Consider the following 20966-nt stretch of genomic DNA (forward strand, 5'->3'; position numbering starts at 1 on the left):
AATACGTGCAGAGAGCCAGAATTTGGCTCCAAAAAATGGCTCAGGCCTCGAAAATGGGATGTTTGGGATTTTTTGAAAACAGCAGGTGGGTTTGGGACAAATGTGACCAAACGCCGCTTTCAGTACTTGGCATATGATGGGTATAAAAAGTCGTAATTTCAAACTGCGAATACGTGCAGAGAGCCAGAATTTGGCTCCAAAATATGGCTCAGGCCTCGAAATTGGGATGTTTGGGATATTTTGAAAAGAGCACGGGGGTTTCGGACAAATGTGACCAAACGCCGCTTTCAGTACTTCGCATATTGTGGGATATTTGGGTTTGATTCTGAATAATTAACAATTAAAATAGTAATTTAAATTACGAAGGACCACCCGCTTTTAAAGTAAAGAGGGAAACTTTGAATTTCAGATCATTAGATAAATTCTAGAGAAACCAGTGACTATGGATATGACTAGAAAGTATGATCATAAAAATAATTAATGGGCTGTATTATTAAAACCAAACCTCAAACACCTACATTGGGGGGTTATTGCTGGAGGTCAGTACGTCCAGGAATCAGTGTGGTTCGTTCACTAATTCTATTAATAATAATCTAATCCTATAATTAATGTTGAATATAATATGATTCATACAAAGAAAAACATGAATATGAGCATAGTAATGAGTTACAGTAAATCACACATTATGTTGTACATTCTGAATGTATCAAATTGCAACGTTATGAATAAAAAGAAATAAGCCTTAGCTGGTAATAGATTCCTTTAGATAACCCTGGCAGTCCTCTTAATCTCCAAGTCTGGTACACCGACGAATGACACGGTAGCATGGAGAAGACAGCATGAGGAATTCGTCTCTCGAGCTGCAAGATAAATGACTACCAGTAGCAATTGATTTAACTACTCAATACATATTCAAGATTATGGATATCTACAGATAGAATTCTAATCACCTGTTATTAGGTGTTGTCTTGCCGCGTGACGTGCAATCACCCTAATTAATACACTTATAAATGATGCATCAAATAAAAGTACTTAACTGTGGGCACTGTGTAAGTATTAAGATTGCCGTAATTACATATCCTAAATTCAGGTGAGCTTATCCTGAATTTGTACGTCTCAAGTTGGCTGATCACGTGTCGTCAGGAACCAAGTCTAGGGGCCCTTATTTAACACCAGCACTAGTTGAAGATATTATCTGCAAGGTCGTTCACGCCTCACAGTGGCGGCTTTCATCTGTGGATAGACACACGTGTCCTATTTGCTGGACAATGGCGTCTTTTGTGAGTACGGTAAGCGTAGTCTGCCTCTCTTCGGTACCCACGTGTACTCTTCTCGAGCGCCTCACCGACTGAGGATGGCGTCGCGTCCCTCCCCCCACGCCGAGTCGACGTTCATTACACAAATTATTGGCATGAACATTAATATTTCTCGCATTCGCGTTTGAAACTCTAAAGACTGGACGGGTTTATTATTTAGAGGAACGGAATATTATTATTTTTTTTTTTTTTTTTTTTTTTTTTTTTTTTTTTTTTTTTTTTTTTTTTTTTAGATATATACAAGAGTTGTTACATTCTTGTACAGCCACTAGTACGCGTAGCGTTTCGGGCAAGTCCTTAATCCTATGGTCCCTGGAATACGATCCCCTGCCGCGAAGAATCGTTTTTTCATCCAAGTACACATTTTACTGTTGCGTTAAACAGAGGCTACAGTTAAGGAATTGCGCCCAGTAAATCCTCCCCGGCCAGGATACGAACCCATGACATAGCGCTCGCGGAACGCCAGGCGAGTGTCTTACCACTACACCACGGAGACTGCTAGATTTAACTATTTAAGAATAGGAAAGATACAAGGGAGAGGTATTAATGTCTCCCCATAGCATTCATTGATGACGTTACCTCTATCGCGAGGTAAACGTTTTGATTCTAAAGCTCTATTCGGCTTTTAGTTAGAGAACAATTCGTCTGCAATCAGTTGCCATACAGAATGCTTTAATTATGGAGAATCGTATTTAATTCTCACACAAATTGTATATAATGTGTTTTACTGTAAAGAAATCTGACGCAATACTGGCGTCAGATGACGTGAGAATTCTAGCCTAATGCACAGATGAATTATTAGTACAGGAGAATTCTACGAGTTGTTAATTTTAATTACTATAATATTAATATGGTTAGTAATAAGTAATGAGAATACAACAATGCTGTATTCGATGTTGGAAATATCCAACATAACTCCGGGGGGGGATTCCCAGGGTCGCAGTGTACTGTGTTGTACTGACCTATCCCGAAGTGATATTAAGATTAACACATTGGTATGTTAGTAGGTTAGTATGTTAGTACACACATAACGTACGTCCCGGATTTATCAAGGACTTACAAGAATTTAAGTCTTGTTATTCACATGTCAACTGAACATGTTGTTTGTAGCCTACACAATATTTATAAAATTTAACTCTCCCAATTTAAACTAACAGAATCTACAGTGATGCGACATCTTGGGTCATAGTGACGTGTAATGTTTCGTTACATGATATCACATCGTAGTATCAGCACAGTTTTCTTAGTGGGAAATGAAAGAAATTATTCTTCTTCAGAGTTATAATAGGCTCGCAAATTCCGCCTACATTGTTGAGCTGCAGCTCTAGTGGGACGGTTGCTTGGAGGAACAAATTCATTGTCCTCTGAAATTACTGGGGAAACTGGATCTGACTGATATTCTTGTTCAGTCAGTTGTAGGGGAACCAGCTTCTCTAAAGTTTTTAGAGTAGTATTGCCTTTGCATAAGACTTTAACCACTCTTAGGACACCTTGTCGATCTGGGTGGATGGTGACGATTTTTCCTATAGGCCACTCGGACCTTGGTCCATCACTGTCGACTAGTACAAGGTCTCCAGGTTTTAATTGTACCTTGTTGTAAGGAATCGAAGCTCCGTAGTGGTATTCTCGTAGAGCTGTGAGGTATTCTCGAGTCCACACCTCATTCCACCTGTTGATAACTCTAGAAAGATGTTGGTAGCTCTCCATCAAGTCTCCTCGGGTCACATGGGATGGGTCTACAGGGTCCTCTTCGGCTAAGGGGATAAGAGGGCTCAGTAGACCTCCATGGATCAAGTGAGAGGGGCTCAGTGGTTCTCTCTGGGTGTAATCATCAGACAGGTAGGTGATCGGGCGGTTATTGACTCGCGCCTCGATTTCTACAACAATAGTTTGGAGTTCTGAGTAACTGACCTTTTGTCGGTGCAACGTTTTCCTTAGACATCTTTTGACTGTGCCTACCATTCGCTCATAGAACCCACCTTGCCAAGGGGCTCTTGGTGCTATGAATTTCCAGTGGCATTGTCTTTTTTGTAAGACTGATTGCACTTCAGGGTGGTTCCAGACTTCTCGTAAACAACTTTCTCCCGCTACAAAATTAGATCCGTTGTCTGATATCATTAATCTAGGACATGATCGACGGGCAGCAAATCTGCGGAAAGCTTGAATGAAAGCTTCAGCACTCATGTCTGGGGTGACTTCTAAGTGCACGCCTCTGGTTGTAGCACAGGTAAAGAGACAAATGTACGCCTTTATTGGTATATTATCTGGGTTACCAGTGAGGAGTAAGGCTCCTGTATAATCTACTCCAGTGGTTTCGAATGGACGAAGATGAACTACTCGCTCTTCTGGGAGTGGAGGAGGTCCTGGGTAAGGACAGACTCTAGCGTCGTATCTCTTACAGATTACACAAGATTTAATAATGGTCTTAACAGTCTGACGACCTTGAGGAAGCCAGTATCTTTGTCTAAGATCGGTGAGAGTATCTAAAACTCCACCATGTAGGGTACCATATTGATGGTGATGTAAGACAAAAAGTTTAGTTATGATGTGGTGGCGAGGTAAAAGGATTGGGTTCTTAGTGTCTAAGTCAATCTTTGCATGTAGCAAACGTCCTCCACATCGTAGTATGTTATGAGTGTTGACATCGTACCAGATGCCCAGAGATTTAGTGAGTTTATCCGGAAGATTCTCAAATTCGCTTCCGTAAGTCTCTTGCTGCGCCCGCTTAATCCAATAATGAACAGGATTGGGGAATTTGTGTTGTATTCCTATTTTAGAGAGGAAATCAAACACATGTGCAGTCACTCGTAACAATTTGCTTAAATTAGAATAATGATGAGGATTAATGGTTAATGTTCGCTGAGGCTCTGGGTCCTTCATGGGAGTGGTGATATTGGTCACGATGATTTGTGGCTTTTGGTTGGGCCACTGACCACCAACAAGCCATGAAGGTCCATTGAACCACAGCGAAGATTTGACAAGTTGTTTTAATGTCAATCCTCTTGACAAATAATCTGCAGGATTGTCCTTAGTAGGGACATGTCTAAACTTATAACCTGCGGATAAATCATGAATCTCCCTGACGCGATTACTGACGTAAGGAGTTTTGTTGTTATTGTTTCTTACCCATTGTAAGACTGCCTCGTTGTCTGACCACACTACAATCTCACCAAAGTGGATATTACTGAGTGTTTTTGCCAGGCAATGGGCTAACCTTACTCCCACTAGCAATGCAGTCAACTCCATCTGAGGTAAGGATCTCTTTTTGATGGGGGCAACTCTTGCTTTTGATGTGAGTAAAATTGATTGAGCACTGTTAACTAAATAGGCTACTGCGCCATATGCTTTGCCAGAGGCATCGCAAAAAACGTGCAAATTGGTGGGTAAGTTTGGTCCCGACGCATTGCGTGGAAATTTCAAAACACCTAACTGATTAAAATCCGTTGAGAGTATTTGCCATTTGGCTTGTAACTCACTTGGTAACGGATCATCCCATCCCATATGTTGTTGCCAGCACTCCTGCATTAGGAGTTTGCCCCTTATTAATATAGGACTAAGTAGGCCTAAAGGGTCAAATGGTTGACTGACAAATGAGAGCAGTGTTCTCATGGTAAGGGTTGAGTTATCAGTTTGCACTGACTTGACATTCATTTCGTCAGTGTTGGTGTTCCATTCCACGCCTAGAACCTTTAAGCTACTGGGTACCTGATAATCGGGAAATTCCTTCTCAATTAACTGGTTAAGTAGTTTGTTATTTGAGGCCCATGACTGTAGAGGCATATTAGCTCCTAACAGTTCACGGTTAGCCTCATGGTAGATTTCTACCAGATCAGCTTGATCATTAGTTGTCCCCTGGAAGTTGTCGACATATAAGTTGTCGCTAATGGTTGCCTTATAAGGGCTGTCTGATTTCCTCAAATGCGTGTCTAATGTTGCTTGCAAAAGAAACGGTGAGGATATAGCACCAAATAATACAAAGGCGAACCGATAGGTGATTATTTCACTGTTAGGATCCAGTGGATCCTTGTACCAGAGGAATTTTGTGTAGTCACGATCTTCCTCCTGCAATCCTACTCGGAGAAAGGCTTTGCTGATGTCAGCAGTGTAGGCAAAAGTGCCTGTGCGAAATCGCAACAATACGTCATGTAGCCTTTGTGTTAGGCTAGGTCCCTTTTGGAGACATTCATTTAGAGACACACTATTAGGCTTTATTTTAGCACTGCAATTAAAGACAATACGAATAGGTGTTGTCAGTGAGTCATTCACCACAGCATGGTGTGGTAAATAATGACCTGTTTTTCGGTCATCGTGTTCAACAACTTCAATGAACTTATTGTTAAGTTGTTGTTGGATAAGTTGGTGATACATGGTTAATTTTTCTGGCTGCTTCTGCAGTCGTGTTAATTGAGACCGCAATTGTGAGGCTGCCATAAAATAATTCACTGGAAGTTGGGGATGATCTAACTTCCATGGAAGTCTTACCCAGTATTGTTTATTTGAGTAGACAACCGTATCCAGATACTGCTGGTAAGTCCATGTATCATCAGGACTTGGTTGCTCAGGGATGATGCCTAACGTATCTAAATCCCACAAACGATGTATTGGTGGGTCAGACTCAATGTCCTCGGCTATTTCCCTGAAGCGTAGGGGTGACTGCTCTAAGCCTAGTCACGCTACAATTACATTATTGGTTTGTTGGTTTGTGGGCGCTGGACCTTGTCTGAAAAGCACGGGTCCTGTGAGCAATTTGCCACCTGCGGACGACAACAAATTCATACCATGTTGCCTAGTGCATCCAGTGATAAACTTGTAATAATGATCCGCGCCGATTAATATTCCAATATCTGTGAGACAATCGGAATTTATTTTATGATCCGCTAGCCTCATGCGGTTTCGCTTAAGGTGTCTCGCTGTACGAGCTAATCCTGTGACTTGCAAGTCCGTAGGAATCTTATCCACGACCACCGCATGAATTGGGCTGGCAGAGGATCCTAATCTAACTAGTAATTTGACTACCTTGTAGTCACGTGGCCCACTATTTGATAGGAAACCAGAAATGTTTAACTTCACACTTTTGGTAGGTTTTAAATTTAAATCATCTACCAACTGTTGTGTGATAAAGGTTTTTTGGGAACCTTGGTCAAAGAGACCTCTACTAGTAATTCGAGATCTTCGATTTATTAATTTAAGCTGGGCAGTAGGCAAGGTAGTACTGTTGCCTGACTCAGTAGCGAGTACATTCACTTCGTGATGTACTTTACAATATTGCACTGAAGTAGAATTAGTAAAATTCTCTCCAGTGGTCATAGTAGGTGTAGGAGATTTCCTACATAAGGCGTAGTGATGTACACCCTGTTTACAACGGTTGCAAGTACGTAGTGGTACTGCACATTTCTTGGGATCATGCGAACCCATACATCTAGTGCATTTATGCAATTCCTGTAACCTTTTAATCCTAGCATAATAAGTAGGATAAACTGAGCATTGGTATGCAGTATGCTCTTGATTGCAGAGCAGACACTTTCTCTCTTTGTTTGACTTGTTCTCTTTAGTAGACAAGTCGTGGGTTATCTCAGAAGGAGACACCGAATATGTACCCACATTTCCACTTCTTTTTCCAGTGGATAGCGTGGGTTTTGATGTGAATTTATTAGACTTATTTAAAGTCTGTTTAGGTTTATAGAAGTGTCAACTTGAGTTGAGCTACGATGAGAGTTAGTAGAGGAGTTTGTAACTTTCTCCCCGTCTTGATTGGCTCTTTGTCTTTCGACTAAGGTATGTAGACCTTCTGTGATTTCTTTCAGAGTCAAAAAGGTCGTATTGTAAATAGTACATAACTTATCTAAAGTTTCTCTTGGTAATTTTCGTTTAACAACTACTTTAGTCATCCATTCGGCTAACTGTATTTGGACTTTAAGGCTTAAGGCCTTGAGTAAAGACTCTAACTCTAGTCTGAAATTTTGGAGAGACTCTGTAGAATTATTAGCAGAGGGTAAATCTAGTAATTTTTGAACTAAGACAGTAACAGTTCTCTCCTTGTTATCGTAGTTGGTTTGAAGCAATTGTACAGCTGATGCGTAACCATCACTGGTCAGTGTTATATTGGAGATTACTTTCAAGGCTTCCTTTCTTAACAGGCCTTGTAAATAAGTGAATTTAGTGGTTGGAGGAAGGTTAGTTTTAGAGTCTACTGCATCTACGAACTTACTCCAAAAGTCATCCCAACTCTCGTTCTCATCACCAAAGAATGTGGGTATGTTGATTTGAGGTAATTTAACCTCAGGATCTGTACGTACAGTGGAAGTTACTATCAGCTTGTTTTTAGCAATTTGTTTCTTATAGGGTAGAAGCTTAACTCGAATATCTTCTTCATACTGAGCTAACTCATCTATAACCTCATCAAGTTCACTACTCTCTATAGAGGTTGATTGCAGTTCGGTCAAATACAAATTCATGTGTTGCTTAATATGAGCAAATTTACTTTCAGCAACTTGTAATAAATCCTCTAATTCAAAGTAATCAACCGTTGACTGTTGTGACAGATTTTGACATTTATTAATCTGTCGGGTTAAATGACCTTTCAGACCAACAAGGGTCCTTTTCATTTTGGTAGCCGTATCCATCTTGTCGGGTAAAGGCTGATTGGTCAGTAAATACTTATTACTGAAGTAACTGGGATATTGACTCATTCAGTGGGTTTCAATATCAATGGGAATAGCCTAATATACTTGCATAGACTATGGGTTTACCTACCTAACACGAAATAGCTATATACTTTGTGTACTGTCTGAATCTCACCACTAGTTCTCGTCCGGTTAGCTCATCCTTATCACCATCAGAGTTAATGGAGAAAATCCAGCACTACACAAAATAGATACACAAAATAATGTATACAAGAGAAATATTATGGAGACACTCCAATCAGAGTTATCTCAAAATTTATCCCACCCTATAGAGGGTCAGCACAAATAATATAATATATACAACACTGACTAGTTTTAGATCTAGTCGTAATAATTCCTAACTAAGAACTATAAAATTATTTAGTCTGGGCTTGTACCAAATTCAGCACAATCTCAGCCTAAATTCTACCTAATAACATGGGTAAAGATTATTGTGGTGCAATAAGGTAATATAGTTGTGCTGTATTTTTGGGTTCTTTGTTTTATAAGAGTGCTCTTGCACACACAGGTGAACAAGTATGTACAGTTAAGTTTGGCTTGCTAGCCACAGCCCTTTGTGATGGTTGATGGTGTTAATTAACTTGTCAACCACATGCAACCTAGATTCCCCTGACAAATGTACACCGTCTCTAGTCAGGTTCTGTCTGTAAGGTCTGGCTGTAAATTGTATATATGTGGCATCCAATCTCACTCGCTTTTTCAGCCTGAAATTTATATACTTAGCAGCTCTCAGGTAGTATTCCGGAGTTACTCCCCAACGATTATCTGGGCTTGGTTGGCGAGGCTCCACTAATGTGAATACTACTGATTCACTGATGAGCTTGAAAGAAAATATTATGTTTTTGAGGTGTTTGATCACCTCGGCTGGATGACGAGTGGGGTGGATGTCATTACCACCTAAGTATATGATGGTTAGGTGGTGAGGCCACTCTAACGCAGGTGTTAGGGTGGTGTTATTGTAAAAGTTATGAGCTGTTGCTCCTGGTGACCTAAAGATTCTCACCTCGGTGTGAGGTATAGGTCTAATTGTTGTGGGTAATTGGCTATGACCCACTAAAGCCACTTTATACATGAGGTAAAAGTAGCAATATGTTAGTGTGATCTAGGCTAACTGATGTGTTACAATGTTAGTTGACACAATTAATTAAATAGTTAGTCTAGCTTCTATCACACAAGGATTAGCTATTAATGGTTAATATTTTAATTATAAATTTAATGCCTATCCGGTTCGAAGGACCATAATGTGGGATATTTGGGTTTGATTCTGATTAATTAATAATTAAAATAGTAAATTAAATTATGAAGGACCACCCGCTTTTAAAGTAAAGAGGGAAACTGAGAATTTCAGATCATTAGATAAATTCTAGAGAAACCAGTGACTATGGATATGACTAGAAAGTATGATCATAAAAATAATTAATGGGCTGTATTATTAAAACCAAACCTCAAACACCTCCATTGGGGGGTTATTGCTGGAGGTCAGTACGTCCAGGAATCAGTGTGGTTCGTTCACTAATTCTATTAATAATAATCTAATCATATAATTAATGTTGAATATAATATGATTCATACAAAGAAAAACATGAATATGAGCATAGTAATGAGTTACAGTAAATCACACATTATGTTGTACATTCTGAATGTATCAAATTGCAACGTTATGAATAAAAAGAAATAAGCCTTAGCTGGTAATAGATTCCTTTAGATAACCCTGGCAGTCCTCTTAATCTCCAAGTCTGGTACACCGACGAATGACACGGTAGCATGGAGAAGACAGCATGAGGAATTCGTCTCTCGAGCTGCAAGATAAATGACTACCAGTAGCAATTGATTTAACTACTCAATACATATTCAAGATTATGGATATCTACAGATAGAATTCTAATCACCTGTTATTAGGTGTTGTCTTGCCGCGTGACGTGCAATCACCCTAATTAATACACTTATAAATGATGCATCAAATAAAAGTACTTAACTGTGGGCACTGTGTAAGTATTAAGATTGCCGTAATTACATATCCTAAATTCAGGTGAGCTTATCCTGAATTTGTACGTCTCAAGTTGGCTGATCACGTGTCGTCAGGAACCAAGTCTAGGGGCCCTTATTTAACACCAGCACTAGTTGAAGATATTATCTGCAAGGTCGTTCACGCCTCACAGTGGCGGCTTTCATCTGTGGATAGACACACGTGTCCTATTTGCTGGACAATGGCGTCTTTTGTGAGTACGGTAAGCGTAGTCTGCCTCTCTTCGGTTCCCACGTGTTCTCTTCTCGAGCACCTCACCGACTGAGGATGGCGTCGCGTCCCTCCCCCCACGCCGAGTCGACGTTCATTACACAAATTATTGGCATGAACATTAATATTTTTCGCATTCGCGTTTGAAACTCTAAAGACTGGACGGGTTTATTATTTAGAGGAACGGAATATTATTATTTAACTATTTAAGAATAGGAAAGATACAAGGGAGAGGTATTAATGTCTCCCCATAGCATTCATTGATGACGTTACCTCTATCGCGAGGTAAACGTTTTGATTCTAAAGCTCTATTCGGCTTTTAGTTAGAGAACAATTCGTCTGCAATCAGTTGCCATACAGAATGCTTTAATTATGGAGAATCGTATTTAATTCTCACACAAATTGTATATAATGTGTTTTACTGTAAAGAAATCTGACGCAATACTGGCGTCAGATGACGTGAGAATTCTAGCCTAATGCACAGATGAATTATTAGTACAGGAGAATTCTACGAGTTGTTAATTTTAATTACTATAATATTAATATGGTTAGTAATAAGTAATGAGAATACAACAATGCTGTATTCGATGTTGGAAATATCCAACACATATGTTGAGTATAAAAAATTCGAAATTTCAAAATGCGAATACGTGCAGAGAGCCAGAATTTGGCTCCAAAATATTGCTCAGGCCTCGAAATTGGGATGTTTGTGATATTTTGAAAACTGCACAGGAGTTTGTGCAAAATGTGACTCACTGCTGCTTTCAATACTTGGCATATGTTAGGTATAAAAAGTCGTAATATCAAACTGCGAATACGTGCAGAGAGCCAGAATTTTTCTCCTAAATATGGCTCAGGCCTCGAAATTGAGATATTTGGGATATTTCAAAAACTGCAGGGGAGTTTGTGCAAAATGTGACTCACTGCTGCTATCAGGACTTGGCATATGTTGGGTATAAAAAGTCGTAATTTTAAACTGCGAATACTTGCATAGAGCCAGAATTTGGCTCCAAAATATGGCTCAGGCCTCGAAATTGGGATATTTTGAAAACTGCAATGGGGTTTGGGACAAATGTGACCAAACGCCGCTTACAGTTCTTCGCATATGTTTATTATAAAAAAGTCGTAATATCAAACTGCGAATACGTGCATAGAGCCTGAATTTGGCTCCAAAATATGGCTCAGGCCTCGAAATTGGGACGTTTGGGATATTTTGAAAAGTGCAGGGGGGGTTTCGGACAAATGTGACCAAACGCCACTTTCAGTACTTCGCATATGTTGAGTATAAAAAAAGTCGAAATTTCAAACTGCGAATACGTGCAGAGAGCCAGAATTTGGCTCCAAAATATGGCTCAGGCCTCGAAATTGGGATGTTTGGGATATTTTGAAAACTGAAGGGGGGTTTGGGACAAATGTGACCAAACGCCGCTCTCATTACTTGGCATATGTTGGGTATAAAAAAGTCGTAATTTTAAACTGCGAATACGTGCAGAGAGCCAGAATTTGGCTCCAAAATATGGCTCAGGCCTCGAAATTGGGGGGTATTTGGGATATTTCAAAAACTGCAGGGGAGTTTGTGCAAAATGTGACTCACTGCTGCTATCAGGACTTGGCATATGTTGGGTATAAAAAGTCGTAATTTTAAACTGCGAATACTTGCATAGAGCCAGAATTTGGCTCTAAAATATGGCTCAGGCCTCGAAATTGGGATGTTTGGGATATTTTGAAAACTGCAGTGGGGTTTGGGACAAATGTGACCAAACGCTGCTTTCAGTTCTTCGCATATGTTTGGTATAAAAAAGTCGTAATTTCAAACTGCAAATACGTGCATAGAGCCAGAATTTGGATTCAAAATATGGCTCAGGCCTCGAAATTGGGATGTATGGGATATTTTGAAAACTGCAGAGGAGTTTGTGCAAAATGTGACTCACTGCTGCTTTCAGTACTTGGCATATGTTAGGTATAAAAAGTCGTAATATCAAACTGCGAATACGTGCAGAGAGCCTGAATTTGGCTCCAAAATATGGATCAGGCCTCGAAATTGGGATGTGTGGGATATTTTGAAAACTGCAGGGGGGGTTTGGGACAAATGTGACCAAACGCCGCTTTCAGTACTTGGCATATGATGGGTATAAAAAGTCGTAATTTCAAACTGCGAATATGGTCAGAGAGCCAGAATTTGGCTCCAAAATATGGCTCAGGCCTCGAAATTGGAATATTTGAGATATTTTGAAAACTGCAGGGGAGTTTGTGCAAAATATGACTCACTGCCGCTTTCAGTACTTTGCATATGTTGGGTATAAAAAGTCGTAATTTCAAACAGCGAATACGTTCAAGAGCCAGAATTTGGCTCCAAAATATGGCTCAGGCCTCGAAATTGAGATGTTTGGGATATTTTGAAAAGTGCAGGGGAGTTAGTGCAAAATGTGACTCACTGCCGCTAAGAGGACTTGGCATAAGTTGGGTATAAAAAGTCGTAATTTTCAACTGCGAATTCGTGCATAGAGTCAGAATTTGGCTCCAAAATATGGCTCAGGCCTCGAAATTGGGATGTTTGGGATATTTTGAAAACATCAGGGGGGGTTTGAGACGAATGTGACCAAACGCCGCTCTCATTACTTGGCATATGTTGGGTATAAAAAAGTCGTAATTTTAAACTGCGAATACGTGCAGAGAGCCAGAATTTGGCTCCAAAATATGGCTCAGGCCTCGAAATTGGGATGTTTGGGATTTTTTGAAAACAGCAGGGGTGTTTGGGACAAATGTGACCAAACGCCGCTTTCAGTACTTGGCATATGATGGGTATAAAAAGTCGTAATTTCAAACTGCGAATATGTGCAGAGAGCAAGAATTTGGCTCTAAAATATGGCTCAGGCCTCGAAATTGGGATGTTTGGGATATTTTGAAAAGAGCACGGGGGTTTCGGACAAATGTGACCAAACGCCGCTTTCAGTACTTCGCATATGTTGAGTATAAAAAATTCGAACTTTCAAACTGCGAATACGTGCAGAGAGCCAGAATTTGGCTCTAAAATATTGCTCAGGCCTCGAAATTGGGATGTTTGTGATATTTTGAAAACTGCAGAGGAGGTTGTGCAAAATGTGACTCATTGCCACTATCAGGACTTGGCATATGTTGGGTATAAAAAGTCGTAATTTTAAACTGCGAATACTTGCATAGAGCCAGAATTTGGCTCCAAAATATGGCTCAGGCCTCGAAATTGCGATATTTGGGATATTTCAAAAACTGCAGGGGAGTTTGTGCAAAATGTGACTCACTGCTGCTATCAGGACTTGGCATATGTTGGGTATAAAAAGTCGTAATTTTAAACTGCGAATACTTGCATAGAGCCAGAATTTGGCTCCAAAATATGGCTCAGGCCTCGAAATTGGGATATTTGGGATATTTTGAAAACTGCAATGGGGTTTGGGACAAATGTGACCAAACGCAGCTTTCAGTTCCTCGCATATGTTTGGTATAAAAAAGTCGTAATATCAAACTGCGAATACGTGCATAGAGCCAGAATTTGGATTCAAAATATGGCTCGGGCCTCGAATTTGGGATGTTTGGGATATTTTGAAAACTGCAGAGGAGTTTGTGCAAAATGTGACTCACTGCTGCTTTCAGTACTTGGCATATGTTAGGTATAAAAAGTCGTAATATCAAACTGCGAATACGTGCAGAGAGCCTGAATTTGACTCCATAATATGGATCAGGCCTCGAAATATGGATGTTTGGGATATTTTGAAAACTGCAGGGGGGTTTGGGACAAATGTGACCAAACGCTGCTTTCAGTTCTTCGCATATGTTGGGTATAAAAATGTCGTAATTTCAAACTGCGAATACGTGCATAGAGCCAGAATTTGGTTTCAAAATATGGCTCAGGCCTCGAAATCGGGACGTTTGGGATATTTCAAAAACTGCAGGGGAGTTTGTGCAAAATGTGACTCACTGCCGCTATCAGGACTTGGCATATGTTGGGTATAAAAAGTCGTAATTTTAAAGTGCGAATACATACATAGAGCCAGAATTTGGCTTCAAAATATGGCTCAGGCCTCGAAATTGGGAAGTTTGGGATATTTTGAAAAGAGCAGGGGGGTTTCGGACAAATGTGACCAAACGCCGCTTTCAGTACTTCGCACATGTTGAGTATAAAAAAGTCGAAATTTCAAACTGCGAATACGTTCAGAGAGCCTGAATTTGGCTACAAAATATGGCTCAGGCTTCGAAATAGGGATGTTTAGGATATTTTGAAAACTGCAAGGGGGTTTGGGATAAATGTGACCAAACGCCGCTTCAGTACTTGGCATATGTTGGGTCTAAAAAGTCGTAATTTCAAACTGCGAATTCGTGCAGAGAGCTAGTATTTGGCTCCAAAATATAGCTCAGGCCTCGAAATTCAGATATTTGGGATATTTTGAAAACTGCAGGGGAGTTTGTGCGAAATGTGACTCACTGCCGCTTTCAGTACTTGGCATATGTTGGGTGTAAAAAGTCGTAATTTCAAACTGCGAATACGTGTAGAGAGCCAGAATTTGGCTCCAAAATATGGCACAGGCCTCGAAATTGGAATATTTGGGATATTTTGAAAACTGCAGGGGAGTTTGTGCAAAATATGACTCGCTGCCGCTTTCAGTACTTTGCATATCTTGGGTATAAAAAGTCGTAATTTCTAACAGCGAATACGTGCGAGAGCCAGAATTTGGCTCCAAAATATGGCTCTGGCCTTGAAATTGGGATATTTGGGATATTTTGAAAACTGCAGGGGTGTTTGTGCAAAATGTGACTCACTGCCGCTTTCAGTACTTGGCGTATGTTGGGTTTAAAAAGTCGTAATTTCAAACTGCGACTACGTGCAGAGAGCCAGAATTTGGCTCCAAAATATGGCTCAGGCCTCGAAATTGTGATGTTTGGGATATTTTGAAAACTGCAGGGGAGTTTGGGCAAAATGTGACTCTGCCGCTATCAGTACTTGGCATATGTTAGGTATAAAAAATAGTAATTTCAAACTGTGAATACGTGCAGAGAACCAGAATTTGGCTCCAAAATATGGCTCAGGCCTCGAAATTGTGATGTTTGGGATATTTTGAAAACTGCAGGGGGGGTTTGGGACAAATGTGACCAAACGCCGCTTTCAGTACTTGGTACATGTTGGGTATAAAAAAGTCGTAATTTCAAACTGCGAATACGTGCAGAAAGCCAGAATTTGGCACCAAAATATGGGTCAGGCCTCGAAATTGGGATGTTTGGGATATTTTGAAAACTGCAGGGGGGGTTTGGGACAAATGTGACCAAACGCCGCTCTCATTACTTGGCATATGTTGGGTATAAAAAAGTCGTAATTTAAAACGGCGAATACGTTCAGAGAGCCAGAATTTGGCTCCAAAATATGGCTCAGGCCTCGAAATTGGGATATTTGGGATATTTCGAAAACTGCAGGGAAGTTTGTGCAAAATGTGACTCTCTGCCGCTATCAGGACTTGGCATAAGTTGGGTATAAAAAGTCGTAATATCAAACTGCGAATACGTGCAGAGAGCCAGAATTTGGCTCCAAAATATTGCTCAGGCCGCGAAATTGGGATGTTTGGGATATTTTGTAAACTGCAGAGGGGGTTTGGGACAAATGTGACCAAACGCCGCTTTCAGTTCTTTGCATATGTTGGGTATAAAAAAGTCGTAATTTCAAACTGCGAATACGTGAAGAGAGCCAGAATTGGGCTTCAAAATATGGCTCAGGCCTCGAAATTGGGATGTTTGGGATATTTTGAAAACTGCAGGGGAGTTTGTGCAAAATGTGACTCACTGCCGCTTTCAGTACTTGGCATATGTTGGGTATAAAAAGTCTTAATATCAAACTGCGAATACGTGCAGAGTGCCAGAATTTGGCTCCAAAATATGGCTCAGGCCTCGAAATTGGGATGTTTGGGATATTTTGAAAACTGCAGGGGGGTTTGGGACAAATGTGACCAAACACCGCTTTCAGTTCTTTGCATATGTTGGGTATAAAAAAGTCGTAATTTCAAACTGCGAATACGTGCAGAGAGCCAGAATTTGGCTCCAAAATATGGCTCAGGCCTCGAAATTGGGATGTTTGGGATATTTTTTAAACTGAAGGGGGGTTTGGGACAAATGTGACCAAACGCCGCTTTCAGTACTTGGCATATGATGGGTATAAAAAGTCGTAATTTCAAACTGCGAATACGTGCAGAGAGCCAGAATTTGGCTCCAAAATATGGCTCAGGCCTAGAAATTGGGACGTTTGGGATATTTCAAAAACTGCAGGGGAGTTTGTGCAAAATGTGACTCACTGCCGCTATCAGGACTTGGCATATGTTGGGTATAAAAATTCCTAATTTTAAAGTGCGAATACATGCATAGAGCCAGAATTTGGCTCCAAAATATGGCTCAGGCCTCGAAATTGGGATGTTTGGGATATTTTGAAAAGAGCAGGGGGTTTCGGACAAATGTGACCAAACGCCGCTTTCAGTACTTCGCACATGTTGAGTATAAAAAATTCGAAATTTCAAACTGCGAATACGTGCAGAGAGCCAGAATTTGGCTCCAAAATATGGCTCAGGCCGCGAAATTGGGATGTTTGGGATATTTTGAAAACTGCAGAGGGGTTTGGGACAAATGTGACCAAACGCCGCTTTCAGTTCTTTGCATATGTTGGGTATAAAAAAGTCGTAATTTCAAACTGCGAATACGTGAAGAGAGCCAGAATTGGGCTTCAAAATATGGCTCAGGCCTCGAAATTGGGATGTTTGGGATATTTTGAAAACTGCAGGGGAGTTTGTGCAAAATGTGACTCACTGCCGCTTTCAGTACTTGGCATATGTTGGGTATAAAAAGTCTTAATATCAAACTGCGAATACGTGCAGAGAGCCAGAATTTGGCTCCAAAATATGGCTCAGGCCTCGAAATTGGGATGTTTGGGATATTTTGAAAACTGCAGGGGGGTTTGGGACAAATGTGACCAAACACCGCTTTCAGTTCTTTGCATATGTTGGGTATAAAAAAGTCGTAATTTCAAACTGCGAATACGTGCAGAGAGCCAGAATTGGGCTTCAAAATATGGCTCAGGCCTCGAAATTGGGATGTTTGGGATATTTTGAAAACTGCAGGGGAGTTTGTTCTAAATGTGACTCACTGCCGCTTTCAGTACTTGGCATATGTTGGGTATAAAAATTCGTAATATCAAACTGCGAATACGTGCAGAGAGCCAGAATTTGGCTCCAAAATATGGCTCAGGCCTCGAAATTGGGATGTTTGGGATATTTTGAAAACTGAAGGGGGGTATGGGACAAATGTGACCAAACGCCGGTTTCAGTACTTGGCATATGATGGGTATAAAAAGTCGTAATTTCAAACTGCGAATACGTGCAGAGAGCCAGAATTTGGCTCCAAAATATGGCTCAGGCCTAGAAATTGGGACGTTTGGGATATTTCAAAAACTGCAGGGGAGTTTGTGCAAAATGTGACTCACTGCCGCTATCAGGACTTGGCATATGTTGGGTATAAAAATTCGTAATTTTAAAGTGCGAATACATGCATAGAGCCAGAATTTGGCTCCAAAATATGGCTCAGGCCTCGAAATTGGGATGTTTGGGATATTTTGAAAAGAGCAGGGGGTTTCGGACAAATGTGACCAAACGCCGCTTTCAGTACTTCGCACATGTTGAGTATAAAAAAGTCGAAATTTCAAACTGCGAATACGTGCAGAGAGCCAGAATTTGGCTCCAAAATATGGCTCAGGCCTCGAAATTGGGACGTTTGGGATATTTTGAAAACTGCAGAGGAGTTTGTTCAAAATGTGACTCACTGCCGCTTTCAGTACTTGGCATATGTTGGGTATAAAAAATCGTAATATCAAACTGCAAATACGTGCAGAGAGCCAGAATTTGGATCCAAAATATTTCTCAGGCCTCGAAATTGGGATGTTTGGGATATTTTGAAAACTGCAGAGGGGGTTTGGGACAAATGTAACCAAACGCCTCTTTTAGTACTTGGCATATGATGGGTATAAAAAGTCGTAATTTAAAACTGCGAATATGTGCAGAGAGCCAGAATTTGGCTCCAAAATATGGCTCAGGCCTTGAAATTGGGACATTTGGGTTATTTCAAAAACTGCAGGGGAGTTTGTTCAAAATGTGACTCACTGCCGCTATCAGGACTTGGCATATGTTGGGTATAAAAAGTCGTAATTTAAAACTGCGAATACGTGCATAGAACCAGAATTTGGCTCCAAAATATGGCTCAGGCCTCGAAATTTGGATGTTTGGGATATTTTGAAAAGTGCAGGGGGGTTTGGGACAAATGTGACCAAACGCCGCTTTCAGTACTTCGCATATGTTGGGTATAAAAAAGTCGAAATTTCAAACTGCGAATACGTGCAGAGAGCCTGAATTTGGCTACAAAATATGGCTCAGGCTTCGAAATAGGGATGTTTAGGATATTTTGAAAACTGCAGGTGAGTTTGTGCAAAATGTGACTCTCTGCCGCTTTCAGTACTTGGCATATAATGAGTACAAAAAGTCCTAATATCAAACTGCGAATACGTGCAGAGAAATATGGCTCCAAAATATGGCTCAGGCCTCGAAATTGGGATGTTTGGGATATTTTGAAAACTGCAGGGGGGTTTGGGATAAATGTGACCAAACGCCGCTTCAGTACTTGGCATATGTTGGGTATAAAAAGTCGTAATTTCAAACTGCGAATACGTGCAGAGAGCCAGTATTTGGCTCCAAAATATAGCTCAGGCCTCGAAATTAAGATATTTGGGATATTTTGAAAACTGCAGGGGAGTTTGTGCGAAATGTGACTCACTGCCGCTTTCAGTACTTGGCATATGTTGGGTGTAAAAAGTCGTAATTTCAAACTGCGAATACGTGCAGAGAGCCAGAATTTGGCTCCAAAATATGGCACAGGCCTCGAAATTGGAATATTTGGGATATTTTGAAAACTGCAGCGGAGTTTGTGCAAAATATGACTCACTGCCGCTTTCAGTACTTTGCATATGTTGGGTATAAAAAGTCGTAATTTCTAACAGCGAATACGTGCGAGAGCCAGAATTTGGCTCCAAAATATGGCTCGGGCCTTGAAATTGGGATATTTGGGATATTTTGAAAACTGCAGGGGAGTTTGTGCAAAATGTGACTCACTGCCGCTTTCAGTACTTGGCGTATGTTGGGTTTAAAAAGTCGTAATTTCAAACTGCGACTACGTGCAGAGAGCCAGAATTTGGCTCCAAAATATGGCTCAGGCCTCGAAATTGTGATGTTTGGGATGTTTTGAAAACTGCAGGGGGGGTTTGGGACAAATGTGACCAAACGCCGCTTTCAGTATTTGGTACATGTTGGGTATAAAAAAGTCGTAATTTCAAACTGCGAATACGTGCAGAGAGCCAGAATTTGGCACCAAAATATGGGTCAGGCCTCGAAATTGGGATGTTTGTGATATTTTGAAAACTGCAGGGTTGGTTTGGGACAAATGTGACCAAACGCCGCTCTCATTACTTGGCATATGTTGGGTATAAAAAAGTCGTAATTTAAAACGGCGAATACGTTCAGAGAGCCAGAATTTGGCTCCAAAATATGGATCAGGCCTCGAAATTGGGATATTTGGGATATTTCGAAAACTGCAGGGAAGTTTGTGCAAAATGTGACTCTGCCGCTATCAGGACTTGGCATATGTTGGGTATAAAAAGTCGTAATATCAAACTGCGAATACGTGCAGAGAGCCAGAATTTGGCTCCAAAATATGGCTCAGGCCTCGAAATTGGGATGTTTGGGATATTTTGAAAACTGCAGGGGGGTTTGGGACAAATGTGACCAAACGCCGCTTTCAGTACTTTGCATATGTTGGGTATAAAAAGTTGTAATTTCAAACAGCGAATATGTGCAAGAGCCAGAATTTGGCTCCAAAATATGGCTCAGGCCTCGAAATTGAGATGTTTGGGATATTTTGAAAAGTGCAGGGGAGTTAGTGCAAAATGTGACTCACTGCCACTATCAGGACTTGGCATAAGTTGGGTATAAAAAGTCGTAATTTTAAACTGCGAATACGTGCATAGAGTCAGAATTTGGCTCAAAAATATGGCTCAGGCCTCGAAATTGGGATGTTTGGGATATTTTGAAAACTGCAGGGGGGTTTGTGACGAATGTGACCTAACGCCGCTCTCATTACTTGGCATATGTTGGGTATAAAAAAGTCGTAATTTTAAACTGCGAATACGTGCAGAGAGCCAGAATTTAGCTCCAAAATATGGCTCAGGCCTCGAAATTGGGATATTTGGGATATTTCAAAAACTGCAGGGGTGTTTGTGCAAAATGTGACTCACTGCCGCTATCAGGACTTGGCATATGTTGGGTATAAAAAGTCGTAATTTTAAACTGCGAATACTTGCATAGAGCCAGAATTTGGCTCCAAAATATGGCTCAGGCCTCGAAATTGGTATGTTTGGGATATTTTGAAAACTGCAGTGTGGTTTGGGACAAATGTGACCAAACGCCGCTTTCAGTTTTTCGCATATGTTTGGTATAAAAAAGTCGTAATATCAAACTGCGAATACGTGCATAGAGCCAGAATTTGGATTCAAAATATGTCTCAGGCCTCGAAAGTGGGATGTTTAGGATATTTTGAAAACTGCAGAGGAGTTTGTGCAAAATGTGACTCACTGCTGCTTTCAGTACTTGGCATATGTTAGGTATAAAAAGTCGTAATATCACACTG

The 20966-nt window shown here is 40.6% G+C and overlaps 1 protein-coding gene across 1 annotated transcript; it reads right to left on the reverse strand.

Annotated features, from left to right (window-relative positions):
- Positions 1 to 6976: 6976 nt before the first annotated feature.
- On the reverse strand, positions 6977 to 7939 carry LOC138353385 (uncharacterized). Its single transcript, XM_069306388.1, has one exon. It carries the CDS (start codon positions 7937 to 7939, stop codon positions 6977 to 6979), a length of 963 nt encoding a protein of 320 aa, XP_069162489.1.
- Positions 7940 to 20966: the final 13027 nt, after the last annotated feature.

Source organism: Procambarus clarkii, chromosome 57 (assembly GCF_040958095.1).
Source record: "Procambarus clarkii isolate CNS0578487 chromosome 57, FALCON_Pclarkii_2.0, whole genome shotgun sequence".
Lineage (NCBI taxonomy): Eukaryota > Metazoa > Arthropoda > Malacostraca > Decapoda > Cambaridae > Procambarus > Procambarus clarkii.

What these genes read in the sequence shown, in the direction of transcription:
- LOC138353385 (XM_069306388.1), bottom strand. Translation starts at nt 7,939, where the DNA reads ATGGATACGGCTACCAAAATGAAAAGGACCCTTGTTGGTCTGAAAGGT.